The 15,288-nt window shown below is 41.7% G+C and overlaps 1 protein-coding gene across 1 annotated transcript in view; it reads right to left on the bottom strand.

Moving 5' to 3' along the window:
* glrbb (glycine receptor, beta b) overlaps positions 1–15,288 on the bottom strand; it is a 215,513-nt gene that overhangs the window by 77,608 nt on the left and 122,617 nt on the right. Inside the window, exons 5-8 of the mRNA XM_080199669.1 lie at positions 8,336–8,565; positions 8,139–8,221; positions 6,583–6,723; positions 1,491–1,643 (exon numbers count right to left, since the gene is read on the bottom strand). Coding sequence (XP_080055795.1) covers positions 1,491–1,643; positions 6,583–6,723; positions 8,139–8,221; positions 8,336–8,565 — 607 coding nt within the window. The remainder of the gene's footprint in view (positions 1–1,490; positions 1,644–6,582; positions 6,724–8,138; positions 8,222–8,335; positions 8,566–15,288) is intronic.

The raw sequence follows: 15,288 nt of genomic DNA, 5'->3' as shown, positions 1-15,288 counted from the left end.
AATCTACACGTCTCTCTTGAACATTACTGTCTAAAGAAGATCACCATCTGTTGGATTTTCTTGTCTCACCTTTGGCCCCTTACTCTGTTGATTCAGTCAATGGCAAGGGGACTTGCTCATACTGGATTCCAAGGTCAAAGATGCCCCTGTTATCCTCACCCTCACTTACACATATACACAGATTAAATAGCTAATGCTCATTACCTACCACATACATAATAAACACATTTAATCAAGTGATGGCAGTTTGAGCTGTAAACCAGCATAAATCATTTTCTTACAGATGGAAAGTGTAAAAGCATTATAAAATTTTTTAAAAAAGCTTCAATGAGAATATGTGGATTCTCTGTTCCCTCGCTTCCTTCTTTTTAAGTAATAATCAATGAATGCCTGTATTTAACCTGAAAATTAAAAATAGATAGGCAGGATCACATGGTTAGCCCTTCAAATGAGCCAGAGTGCATTTTTTGCTAATGACAATGTCATTGTCTTTACATTCAAATTTTCTAAATTTTCCAATAAATATCATCCTTGCAGTTATTACCAACCCACAATAGGAGGCTAATGGACCACACTACATCAAAGTACTTAATTTGGAGTTCCCCAATTATGCCTTCCAAGAATTATATGTGAATATGCAATGCCCATACAATCAGATTTTTCAACAATAGTGAACAATTTTACACTACACTTGTTTTACTTCTTTGAAAGTTGTGAATGCAGCCTAGTTGATCACATAAACCAGCCTGCCATCCACTGACTCCATCTACACTTGCCTCTGCTTCAGGAAAGCAGCCAGCATAATCAAGGACCACACGCACCCAGGGCATACTCTCTTCCACCTTCTTCTGTCAAGAAAAAGATACGAATGTCTGAAAACACATACCAACCTACTCAAGAGTAGGTTCTTCCCTGCTGCTGTCAGACTTTTGAATGGACCTATTACCCATGATCTCTCTCCTTGCTCTATTGATAACTGCAACTTTATTACCTGCCCCTTGCCTTTCCTTTTCCCCAGGGTCATTGTCTGTGTGGAGTTTGCACATTCTCCCTGTGTCTGCTTGGGTTTTCTTCAGGAGCTCCAGTTTCCTCCACAGTCCAAAGATGTGCGGGTTAGGTGAATTGGCTGTGCTAAATTGTCCATTAGTGTCAGGGGAACCTAGCTAGGGTAAACGCAAGGAGTTATTGGAATAGGGCCTGGGTGGGGCTGTGGCCGGTGCAGACTTGATGGGCCAAATGGCCTTCCTTTGCACTTTTGGATTCTATGATTGATATGTTTTGTCTCTACAGTCACAAGAAACAATAGTTTTCACTGTATCCCAATACGTGTGACAATAATAAATCAATTCAATTCAATTAAAACATCTAATTTATCAAATAGCCCGTTATGAAATTTTCTTTGCGATTAAACAGCATTTGTGATAATGTGGGATGACTTTGCATAGTAATAGCTGATCATTTACATGATTGTCAGTGCTAATTTGTTTTACCCAAAGGCACTCTTGCCGCACTTGCATCAGGGTTTATCCAAAACGATAGCCACGACAGGACAACGATCAAAAGAGTTGGAGCATAAACACCCATCATGTAATATCCAACTTGTCTTCTCAGTGTAAATATCACTTCCACACAGGTGTAATATCCTTTAATAAAAACAAAGTAAAGAAAACAATATTATACTTTCTGCAGTTCAAGTGAAATATTTCATATCATTTTTGCAACAAATATATTGAAGAAATTCATATTCAAAGCAGAAAAGATCATTCAGTTGATCTTGCTATTGTAGCTTCAACAATTTTGCAACAAACCGATCAGTCTTTAATAATTAAAAAAAATTCCAATTACAGTGATAAATAAGACTGTGATGTACAATAACAAGAGAACAATATTATTCTTAATTTCTAACAGTTACACTGAGTGGCTTAGCTAAAGTTATCCACCTATATGTAGGAAAGCCTACACAGAGTTGTAATGATTAAAAACCATTGTTTACAGGCAGAAAACAAAGATAAAAACAACCCCTTTCACTGGGATATTGACTCAGTGCCTAAGGAATGCCTGAAACATATTCAATGCCAAATAAGCCTCAGGCAATTTTCAGGCAGCCACCTTCAATAGGAATTAGATTCTTTACATGTGTTAATGAGGGTCTTAATGCATGATAAGATTCTTTCGTCAAAGCTGTTTGGTGCTGAGTGGAGTAGTTCCTGCTTTGCTCACTTTTGTTTTATCCCACATGCAGCTTCGAGGCAACAATTTTAAAAGAACTACCTTTACATGGAGCCAGTGGGGCAACTGGAGTGTTTGCCAATTCCACAATAATCTTTGAGTTTGCTGCAAGCCCCTGACCACCCAACACCTTCCCATTCTCCTCCTCCTCCCTGACGGCTGTTGCTGGGGAGGTTTGTGGAGCTGCCAATGCGCTGATATGTTCGAAGTGAGCCTTGACTTTGGACTCACACTCCCTGAGCACAAACAATTTCAGCTCCAAAACAGGCCAAAATGTATTTACACCTCAATTTCTTTCACACAATAATTATTAGCCCAAAACGTCCTGGTTCCCAGCGTTGAATTAGATGCTGCACTGAGGAATTTGTCTTCGGAAGATCCCACGTAAGGGTTTGCCCAGCAATTGTCTAGAAGGGCTAACTTACCCTGGACAATTAAACTGGACTGGGAACCATCCAATAAAACAATTTAAATCATTGGTTTCAGATGGTTCTGCCGGTTTTACACGCATAGTTATTCTGAAAGAAGTAGAAGGAATAAAAGCACTTCTAACTCCAGATTAACAATTTTAAACACTCCCCTCCCCCATCAAATTACAGAAAATCCATCCCACACCACTCCAACCCCAGACACCATAGGGGACACACTCACTACCCCACTCCCTGCCAAACAATTCCACAGTCCAGCCCAACACTGGACACCTCCACACCCCTAGCCCAATTGTGACTCCTACCCCTCTCTCCTGTTCCAGAAACCCCATCCCTCTCTCCCAGACAAACTTCCTGGACTGACTCTGCCATCCTCCTCTGGGTTTGAGTCTGATCTCTACGCCTCCTGGTTCTGACTACATGCCACCGCCCCTGCAACTACTGCCACCACCAGCCCCTCCCCCCCACCTACCATCCCCCACTCCAGTTCTGACTCTGCCACTCCCCTGGGGTTTCCCCCTGTTTTGGCGGGGCTCCCCTACGTCTTCCCTCCCATTCCAAACCAGCCTCCCTTGGTTATCTCACAGATCCGACCCCCGAACCCCCCCACATTATTTAGACCAACTTGCCCAACTGGGTCTCCCTGCTGGTCTGAGTCCAACCTCCTGATCTGATGTCTGAACCCCCAGTTCCCTTTCAGATTTAACATCCCTCTTTCCATGTCGCTTTCAACGATTACTTGACAGCAGCTGACCCTATAAAAAGGGTCTGCGTCCTTCCTCTCTGTTATCCAGTTACTCCACGCCGATGTAGCCAGAAGCGTGCTTCACCCCTCCTGTCTCACCCAGCCTGAGAGAGGAAGACTGTGAGAGACAACAGCCTTAGAATTTCGGTAAGGGGAAGTTCCTCCGAAGTGGCAATCTGCTGGTGATTGCCACTCTAAGGAAGTTATGGGCCATTATCTTGAGATACTTGATCTGTCAGAACAGGTCATGCGAGTACAAGGCAGTCACCTTCTGTAGGCATTTGAGAAACTTTGAACCCATCCCTCCATAATCCCCTTATTCTGTAAACCAGCCTGCAAGCTGCAGAGTATGTCAGCCAGCACACTCCTTCAGTGTAAGGATGTGTAAGAAGCCCACATACACTGCTCCACAAAATTGTGTCAAATCAACACAAGTGATAACCTCCAGGTTTCTGTTTGAGTACCTTCAGGCAAGTCAAAGGTTAGCAATCAGTAATTAGGGAAAACACTGTGTGCCAAATCCAGCCTTTCAAATTTATTAGCACTACACCTATTTAGTGCCTATTCTTACCTTTGGTCAAAATAATCCCTGACGTGTTTAATTTTATTGAAAAAAATCAAGCATAAAATTGATTTATTGGCACAACAGAGAATGCAAAATATTGCATTTTACTCAAAATGCAGGGCATTATGTTAATCTATCAATGAGCAAAAAATTTCCAATCCTATTTCATGAAAGGCAAACATCTAAACATTTGATGGGAAAGATAGATACTCTAAAAGGCAGAGATGCCTTGTACTTGTAAAATACAGGGAGACAGATTGTTATCATACTGCTCAGACATTTATTTGGAAGAAGAAACAAGACGAGGGAGTACTTAATGAATGGCAAGTCCCTGGGAAGCTCAGAGGAACAGATGGAGCTTGGGGTACTTATTCACAGATCCCTGAAGTCAGCAGAGCAAGTGAACAGGATAGTTAAGAAGGCATGTGGGACATTTACTTTGATTAGTTGTAGTATAGAGTCTAAGAGTAAGGGTATAATGTTGGAGTTGTATTGAGCATTGGTTAGACCATATCTTGTGCAGCTCTAAGCACTTCACTATAGGAAGAATGTGATAGCACTAGAGGGGTATAGAGGAGGTTCACCAGGATGTTGCCTGGGATGGAGCTACGAGTACAGGTTAGATAGGCTTGCATTATTTTCTTTTGTGCTGAGAAGGCGGAGGAGGATGTTATTGAGTCATATAAAATTATGAGGGGTGTGGACAGGATGGGCAGGGAGCAGTTGTTCTCCTTGGCTGAGGGGTCAATCAGAAGGTTTAAGGCATAGTTTAAGGCACAAGATATGAGGAGATTTGAGAAAAACACTCATTGCCTGGGAAGGTAGTGGGGGCAGGAAACCTTACAACCTTTAAAAAATATTTGGATGAGTACATAAAATGTCATAACATTCAAGGATGCGGGACAAGTTGTGGAAAATGGGATTGTTGATAGAAATGTTGAATCATGTATTTATTATTTATTACTCACAAGTAGGCTTACATTTACACTGCAATGGAGTTATTATGAAAATCCCCTACATTTCTATTGCACATATACAACAAATTAACTAACCAAATGTCAAGTCATAATTTGCCATGACATACCATCCAATGTCATAAGCTATTAGTGAGGCTTGCATTTGCATTTTTATGTGACAATTTACTGAATGTGCGAGCTGATAACAAATCTCTGGGCCCACTAGAGTCTCCCTCCTCCACCCGCGCACCTCCCTGCACCCCGCCCCCCCCCCCCCCCCCCACCTCCCTTTGCCCATTAGGAGTAGTTCAGTAGTTCACTCCAGTGAGGTTCCCCCCTAATGGAACTGGTGATTGACCCCGCTGGAGTGAAGGGAGGCCATGAGACCCCCCCAAGGAGGTTGGGGGTAAAAGGGTTGCCCCTCGGGCATTACCAGCTGGCTCCTGGCACTGCTCAAGGGGCACCTTGGCACTGCTCACCAGGCATCGGGCAGTGCCAAGGGGGTGAGGCCTCGATTGTAGTGGGTGAGCAATTGGTGGGGATGGGGGTCCTGCTGCCACTCTGCACAGGGATCAGTGGATTGTGGGCAGAGAGAGGGAATTGGGTGGTCAGGTGCTGGCCATTCGGTGGTGGGGTGGGGGTGGGAGTGGGGGTGGGGGTTGGGGGAGGTGCCAGCAAGGCTGCAGTCAGACGGGATGGACATTGGGGCTGGCTCGGAGAGGTCTGGGAGGCCAGTGACCGAGAACAGAACAGAAAATGATTCGGGTCAAAACTAGGAGCAGAGTGGAAATCCAATGTTAATTCCTACTCTGAGGAAGATCAGACTCACTTTGTTTTGAAGAGGATGCTCCCTGTCAACAGGGCACAGTGACAAAACGTAAGAATGCATTTCAAAATCATCATCCTTCATACTGAGGATAAGATGGGAATTTATTTCAGCCCATGAGAAGACAATTTAGTTGGAAAAAGAATCTGAGCACGATCTTACCGGTGAGTCACACCACCCTCCCACTACAGTGAAGTCAAAGAATTTGGCACCCAGCCAAATCTCCGTTCATTGCAGCGGGATGGGAAAATCCTGCCGGCATGAACAGCCATAACATTCTGGCCTCTATCTTTTTAAAACTACTAGAGCTCTGAAATTATGATCGCAAATACAAGTGCTTCTCATACAAGTGCTTAACACATTTTTATACAATTCTTTTGCCCACTATTTTAAGGGAGCCAATAATCTGTTTACTTTAATGTCTGAAAGTGAAATAGTAGCCAAGAGAATTGAATACAAACAGGTTTCCACGCTGGTCTTTCCACAAGATGATTTCAGAGCCTTTGATGAGGTCTATTATGTATATGTTTGGAATGTCTGAGCAGGACCGAACATCAAAACAAGTTGAAATTTGATCAGAATGCAATCCTTTTCCAGCTCAGTCTGCATGTGTCTGGTAGATTTTTTTTAAGCCTCAAAATGTTTAAACTGACAACATATTTTTTCTTCTGTTGCAAATGGATTTCAACTTTCGTTGTTCTGATTTGAGAATAACATACGTTACATTCTAAAACTAAATTGAGCATCCAAGCACTTACAATGTAGACACTGTCTAAAACCTTCAAAAGCTTGTCCTAAAGGTATCTTATAATGTTATCATGAACAATTCTCACCAGTGCCTTTATAATACTTCGTGCAGTTTCCGTACTCAATATCTTCCTGCTTAACATCAAACTGTGGCAATGCAATTTGCTCCATCTGAACAGGGTCTTTGGACTGCCAGATGAATCGAAGGTCATCTGTGGTATAGCCAACTGAAAAAGAAAGGAAACATGACACTCAATTAAAGAAATAGATGCAAAAACTGGAAATCTGACACAGAACACTGACCCTGATTTTCTTCTATAAAATAAAAACAGAAAAGTGCTGGAAATACTCTTCAAGTCTGACAGCATCTGTGGAGAGTTAAATTAAAAATGATTCTTCAGAAGAGTCATAATATTAACTTTGTTCCTTCAACTGGAGGGAATTTCCCTCTCATCTGAGGGACCTGCCATCATCAACCCCGCTGAAATATCTCATTTTTATGCCTTCAAAAGTGCCTTAACTTAGAGGTACACTTGCACTCTCCTACCTATCAATACCTCAGCAAATAGCTGCCTCTCCCTGCAGGGCTACAGAGGGTCATGCCAGCCCCGGAACTGAGCCAGCAACATCAGGAATCCCCTGTCCCTCCCCCATCCATAATAAATCCATAATAAGATGAGCAGCCTGAAGACAGCCAATTAGGAGGCCAGTTCAGGGAAAATGGTTCCACCAGCCTAGCTCCAGGCAAAATGTGGACTTGGGGGCAACCATTTCATCCCAATATCTGCTGGAAAATCCTGTCTAAAAAGCCATTTTGAACACAAATAATCAGAATTAAAATACATCACTAACCAAATAACTTCTATTACTAATTTAGAAACAACGGGCTGAACTTTCCAGCCATCCCTGCCCGTGGGATCTTCCAGTCTTGCTGATGGTGAAATCCCGCCATGGATTTCACGGCAGTGGGGGAGGTCCATACAATGGGAAAGCCTGGTGACAACGGCGGGCCACTTCTATCGCTGTGAAACATGCCAAATGGGACATGGAAAATCCTACTCTTTGAACTAACAATGTCCGTAACTGATATTAATGGAAGAAAGCTTAATGCATACATACACTTACTATTTTGAGATTAGTTTATCTAAAATGGGTTAACACTGTGAAAATAACAGAAAATATCATAAGAACCCACTGCATTCATCTGGCATAATTAACATCAATAATTTCTAATTTAAATAATATTCAGACTGCCAAAGTATAATTTTCATTTGAAATTTCAACAGAAAAAAAACTTCCCAAATTTCCCCCTTTCTTCAAAGAAAATAAAGCTTGTTGATTGCTGTACCAACTGTGATCAGCATCAGGAATTCAGCATCGTGTTGCAGATTAACTACCAATGCATCCTGACAATTTTCAGTTGCAGTGAAAGCGACTAATCCAAATTGCCAGTTTACAGCCCACAGCAAGACTAAAAAAATCCCGCTTAGCTGAACTTTTCCCTTCCCAGATCCACATAAAAGTTTTCTTTTTAAAACACGGCATCAAATAAAAGTTCAGCCAATCTTGTACAAATAGCAACCATCTGTAAGTCAATATCTATCAATGCATCCATCTTACTGCAAATGTTAAAGAAACATACAGCTTTCCAACTGAATCTTGCAGTATTGTGTATCCATAGGAAACAGAGTCAAATCAAGTGGGCAGGAAAGAGTTATTGACAACCTGAAATATGAAAGCAAAGGGAAAACATTATCCACTTTTAAAGGATATAACAATTAAAGCTTTCAGCAAATGTTTTCAGTGCCTTCTACAGTAATTATAAGTTTAATATCGCACCTCATACTCAGCAGTACATCACCATTGCGGAATATAAACAGCAGGATGTTATCTTGCGTTACGTCATGAAAATTTGCATTCTTTTCATTTGCGAAAAACAAATCAGGTTTCCATAAGCATTTGAACATTTTGGGGTCCACAGTCAGTGTATCTGAACCTTTAAAATCAGTTGGCAGTTTAAGCCGAGGATCATTCCATTTTTGTCTCAGGAAAATATTGACCCGATAATCCTATCAAAACAGAAGCTGACGGTCAGATTAGCTGTATGTGAAAGGCACAATAATAGACAATTTATAAAAGAAAAGCCGTGAATCTGTAAATCTGAAATTAGAGCAAAATGCTAGAGATATACACCAGGTCGATCAACATCTGAAAGAGAAGGATATATTAATGTAGAATTAACCAGAAATGTTAACTAATTTCATTTGTTGTCATGAATACTGAACTTTACAAACTTAAAGTAAAACAGAGAATGCTGGTAAGTACATTGACCATACATACAGCCCATGCGACCTGGATGCCATGAAGAGAGAAACTCAAACAAAAAGCCATTAAAATGTAACAGCCTTTAATCCAGAATAGTAGAAGAAAGGAAATTTTAATTACTTTCAAATGTTTGGGAATTTGTAACTGTTTTTTGAGATGTTCAAAAATGTTTTCTAGGGATTTAAATCTCTTGTAATAGGGCTAATTATAATGGCTGGATAATAAGAAATACTGATACATATGTCCTGGTGATCCTTTACCAGGAAGCAGAACCAACAAGAGGGAAGTTTAAATATGGAGGATCATGCAGCAGGCAGATGTGAAGAAGTAATAGGAGAACTGGAAAGAAGAGGCGTTAGAGAACTAGGTTCCTGAGAAGCCGGAAAACATATTTGAACCGGCTGTTATTTCTTTCATTTCCCAATTATTGAGTTCTCAGAATCGGCCATACCACATGGAATTAAAGACAGTTATAGTCAATCTATGTTACCATGATTGTCAAGGGCTGAGGGTTGAGTAGGTTCCGGAAGGATTGAACAGGCAGAATCCCTTGGAAGGGGTGGCATGCTGCACTGCTGTCCCACAGTGCCAAGGACCCGGGTTCAATTCCCAGATTGGATCACTCTCTGTGCGGAGTTGGCACGCTCTCCCCATTTCTGCGTAGGTTTCCTCCCACAGTCCAACAGACGTGCTGGTTAGGTGGATTGACCATGTTAAATTCTCCCTCCTGAACAGGCACCAGAGTGTGGCGACACAGGATTTTCACAGCAGCAAGGGGATTTTCACAGTAACTTCACTGCAGTGTTAATATAAGCCTACTTGTGACACTAATAAAATTAACTAAAAAAAGTTGCTGCCTGTGGGGAATTGGCTTTGAAGGAAAGGGACTGGCACCCTGGCATTGTCCACCAGATACCTTGGCTATCTGGGAAAATATTAATTTTGAAAATGGCAGCAGTGAACCATCTCAACTATTATTCACCTGTAAGTGGTTAAGAACAGATGTGAAAATTGAGTTTTAAGGAGCTGCCCTAAAACAAAACGGAATGGAAAAATTGATTATTTTATTCAAATGTCACGTTTCATAATAAATCCTGTTCAAGTTGTTTACTTATCACATTCTTTATAAGTGTTGTCGAAGAGTTCTTTAAAATTTATTCGCAGAACGAGAACATTGCACATTTGCCACTTTCTAGCAGACTCCTGTGGAAGACTGTCCTTGATACTTTCCACGGAAATGTGAATTGTTACATTCTTATTTAACGATAGATTCAATATTGAATATCCACATTTGAGGAATTAAGCCAATAAACAGATTGCAACAATCATGAAGAAAACTGTGAACAACTTATGGTTACCTAATCCTTGTTGAAACAAATTCATCAAAAAAAACAAGTAAGTAAAATTTACTGATCCTTCTTTAAAGATGTATTTGCAAATATGGCAATTTATCTAAATGTATTATATCCATGACCGGAAAGATTCACTGCCTCCAACATCAGTGACTAGTACATACAAAATGCACTGCAACAACTTGCCAACAATTCTACAACAGCACCTCTCAAATCTACAACCTATACAACTGTGAAAAGAAAGGGCAGCACGGAATGGAGATTGGACCACTTGCAAATTCCTTTCCAAGTTATATGCCAATGAGACCAGGAAATATGTTTCTGTTCCTCTATCATTGTTGACTCAGAACTTGGAACTTCCTCCCTAACAGTATTATAGATGTACCAACATCATAAGAGAGGCTCAAGAAGGCAGCTTACCACTACCTTCTCAAGGGCAATTAGGGATGGGCAATAAATGCTGGTCTAGCTACTGAAACACACATTTCTTAAATTAATCATGTTTTTTGAATTAAATAAAAATTGGGTTGTCTTTTTCCTTTTTTCAGTTCTCCTATGCACAGTTAGGCTGAATTTTCACTCCCGAAACAAATGCGCAGAATCAGGAAAATTATTTTTACCCAAAACCTGACTCGACAGAAATTTCCCCAAAACATCAGATTTTCACTCCAGTGGGGGAAGTTGAACTCACTGAACCTGGAAACAGTGCAGAGACAGCCATAGAGGCCAAATGAGTGCCAGCTCATACCAACCCATGACTCTTGCTCACCCTCATAACCCTTTTTGACATCATGCTAAATTAATGCAACTCACACAACTAATCATCCCACTCACCAATCTTTGCCCTTATACCTCCATGCCAAATCACCGAGCATCCACAGTGGGCATACCTCCATGCTGAAATGAAAGTTCTATCTGTCATTAATTATATTAAAACACTGTCATTGATAAAAATCTATTCAATATATTTCAATTCAAGTACTTTATCCCTAATAAAAATCTATTCATTGTTCCACATCAAAGATAGCTAATCCTTTTATAAACACTTGGAGCTGCCAATCAAACTGTGAATTTACAGGCCCTACTGTGATAATGGAAGCAGTCAAGTAGTACTAATCCTATAATGATATCATCTCAGGCTTGCATCAACAAATGTCTACCGAAATTTCAATCAACATTTATTTTCAACTGACAGTCACTGTAGGCTTTTCTGTACAAAATTTAAATGGTAGGAAATTTAAATGAGTTGGCATCTTGACATTGCGCAGACCTTATCCACCTTTTACGCACATTCCTGTCTAATCTTAACAATTCCAAAGGGATACTTCAACTTTTCCAAAATGGTACCTGACCTTATCAAAGTACTCTAATAGATGTAGACATTTTTTTAATTGATAAAGCTCACGAGTCACGTTTGAGAAACAAAGGTGACCAAAATTGCTTCTGATTGAAGGAAGCTGCATTTTACAATGTGCCACTACCTTCAGGATCATAGTTGTGTCAAATACAATTAAGCCCTTTTCCCATCCTGGCGATTACGGTCAGTGTCATGTTTGGCTACAGGTTTTCCAAAATTGGGACTCCAGCACCATTTTGGTTAAGGTGTGGAGCCCTACCCTCTTTGTGAAAATGTGGCCCTTTGTATTTAGTTTGATTCTCTACTGTATTGTAAGCCTTACATTTACCATAAGCTTCCGCTTTCTGTTTCATTTTAGCCTCCATTTCTTTAATCATCCACAATTTGAATTTTTAAAGTCCCTGTCTTTTTTTCCCCTATGTGAATGTGCTGAGTCTATACCTGAATTCCCTCCTTTAAGATCACCTATTGCTCAAATACCAATTTACATGACAATCTTTGATTTTAATCCACCTGGGTCAAATACCCTTACAGCTCACTGAAATGAACCCTCCTCCAGTTGACCATTTTTAAGATTGACTGTTCCTTATCCTTTTCCATGACCACTCTAATCATAGTTTCTCAAAGGCTTTCCCAATGAAGGAGACTCTATAGCCCCCACTTCATTGCCTGGAACTAGATACAACATTGTTGCTTTCTATTTTGTGCTGGCAAAACATTTAACAATACTAAAATGTGTACAAGAGAAATGTAATTCCTCTGATACTTTGTCCTTAACACTATTGTTGTCCCAATCAATATTACTAAAGATGTGCAGGTTAGGTAGATTGGCCATGTTAAATTGCACCATAATGTTAGGGGGACTAGCTAGGGGGTTATGGGGATAGGGCCTGTGTGGGATTGTGGTCAGTGCAGACTCGATGGGCCAAATGGCCTCCTTCTGCACTGTAGGATTCTGTAATTCTATGGTTCTATGACTATAAATGAAGTCCCCCATTTACTCCTTTCTGCAATCTGTCTGCAACTTGGCTGCTCTATCTTTTTCCAATTATTTGGAGACCTGTAATATATAATCAGCAGCACATAGCTCCTCCATGGTTCCTTACTTATAACCAAATGTTTTTTAACCTTCAAGTATATCAATCTTTTTCAGTGCTGTGAATGTATATTTGGCGAGTGCTGCCAATTCCTCAGTAAGCCTCTGTCTTGTTCAAAAAAAAACTCAAGTCAAGATTGTCAGACACACTTGCATTGAACCAAATCATGCTGGCTGCCATTAATCAACTCATGTCTTCCAAAACCTTTATTCTGCAACCACTATCTCCAAATATTTCCTTACCACCAAAGATGTGCAGGTTAGGGAGATTAGCAGGATAAATATGTGGGATTGCAGGGGTAGGGCATGGGTGTACAGGGTAAGATGTTCTGTCAGAGAGTCAGGGCAGACTTGATGGGCCAAATGGCCTCCTTCTGTAGGGATTCTATCATTCTGTGACATTAGGTTCGTCACCCTATTATTGAAAAGGGGTGAACCATTTGTAATCCTCCAGCACTAGTCCCATGTTGATAAAGGATTGAAAGAGCCTCCATTATTTCTACTTACTTTCCTCAGCAACCCAGGAAATCTCCACACCATTTTTTTTTACTTTGTGCACTGCCAGCCTTTAAATCATCTCGTCTTTCTGATAAACTTTCTTTTAAAATGGTTATTTTGTCATGCAACAGTGGGTGTCAAGGAAGCCAATATTCTGCAGGTTAAACTGATGTTTGTCCTAACGAACTTAAGTCAATTTTCTGCCAGCTGGTGCCATTTGCTGTGTTTGTCACTTCCGTTCTCTGATACTTTGTACAAATTAACTGCACTGTGATCTTATTGTTGGGAGGAAATTCAATGAAAGAAAGTGAGATTGAACAGAAAGAAAAGCAAGCTAAACATTTCAATTTAAAAATGGAAAATGTTTGGAATGCACAGCAAATCCAATGGCAATGACACAAACATTTCAGGCAAACATTTCCAAAATCCCTGACCACCAGCAGGGCTGCATCCAGAGTGGCTAGCTGTTGGAAATTCTGGGGCAGAATATGTGCTGTGATCCTTCGCCAAAATTCTAATTCAGTATCATTTGACAATGCAAAGTAGATAATGTGATAAGTGTGGGGAATACCATGGGGTGCTTCAGGGTATGGGAAGAGTCCTGTGGGATGGGGTAGTTGGGGGTGAGGAGACTCTTCTAGGGGGTTGGGGGGAGTCCCATGCGTAGGCTGCGCTGTGTCTTCATAACAGTTACCCAGAAATTAGAAGAGGTTTTATTTCTTCTAACTTTTCCTGAGTAACTCTTTGTCAACAAAGCTGGAACCATCTGAGGTTCGTGTTTTAAACTGCATTTTCAGATGGTTCCCACTGCACTTTTGGGCAGTTGCCATCTAAACCCTTACCTTGAATTTGCAAAAGGAGTATCCCAGCATATCAATCCCCATCCAAACCCGAAGCAGGAGGGCACGGAAATTATGGCCCGTTATGACAGTGTGGTGGAGCAGCAGGCGACTGAGGCATTAAACGTGGGTCACACCCATTGCTCCCCAGCTACTTGGTTGCTTAAGTAGAAGGACTAGAAGGAACAAATCAATCAGCCCACAATTCCACCTTTTCAGAAACCCAACCCAGCTTCCTATGAGAGTAGATGTAAAATCACGTAACAGTTACATTTAGTAGCTTTCCATATGTCAGCCAGGAGCGCAAATTGTACAACACTAAAGGAGGCAACTGGACTCGTCATTTTTTGACCAGCTCTAGAAATGTATTAGTCTGACTCTCCTGACCTTTAAACATAGCCCAGCAAAGATTTCCTTTTTCCCCGTCCCTTTTGAAAGTAGAATCATAGAATGGTTAAAGCAAGAGAGGAGGCTATTTAGCTCCTGGTGCCTGCGCAGCTCCTATCTGCAAGAGCAAATCACCTATGACCATTCCTCCACCTTGTTGCTGTTGTTCTGCAGATATTTTTGCTTCAGATAATGAACCAATTTTCTTTTGAATGGCACAATTGAATCTGCCTCCACCACATTCTCAGGCAGTGAATTCCAGTTCGCTACATATAATGTACTTCTTTAGCAAATCTCTTTAACTTAGGGTCCGAGTTTACCAAAAATTCGCGCCCAAAATCACGGTAAAATCGGGCGTCAGGCCTTTAATGCAATCTGCACCTGAAATCGAGCAGATCGCACCTTTACCCACACTTGATTTGGGCGCGGATCTGGTCCACGCCCCAATCGGGTGGCCCAACGATTTAAATATATTAGCATGCATTTAAATCGACTTAATAAACCACGTGCCCAACTCCACCCCCAAACCCCACTTTACCATCTTCAGATCTGTTTCGGATCCGCGCTGCTATCCACCTGCAGAATAAAAATCCAAAGCGGATTCGTATTCTGCAGGGGAACCTCCGAAGCCCATCCTCCTCGAACACCCTTCGCAGACCCCCCGCTAACCACCCCGGCAGACTGGGCCCCTCGCGATCTGAACCCCCTGGGAGGCAGCCCCACCCCCCGCCCCTGCAATCAGACCTCCCCTGAGACGCAGGCCCCCCTCAGCAGATCCAAGCCCTGCGATTGGACCCCCTTGGGAGGCAGACCCCGCCCGGCAGACCCCCCCCCCCTCGCCCCCCAGGAGGCAGGCCCCCTTCAGCAGAGCACACCCCTCCACGATCCACCCCCTCTGGGAGGCGGGCCCCCCCACCCCCCGACAATTGGACCCCCCC

This window comes from Carcharhinus amblyrhynchos, chromosome 1, assembly GCF_965287045.1.
Source record: "Carcharhinus amblyrhynchos chromosome 1, sCarAmb.v2.hapA, whole genome shotgun sequence".
NCBI lineage: Eukaryota > Metazoa > Chordata > Chondrichthyes > Carcharhiniformes > Carcharhinidae > Carcharhinus > Carcharhinus amblyrhynchos.
This window is presented reverse-complemented; position numbering and strand designations above follow the sequence as displayed.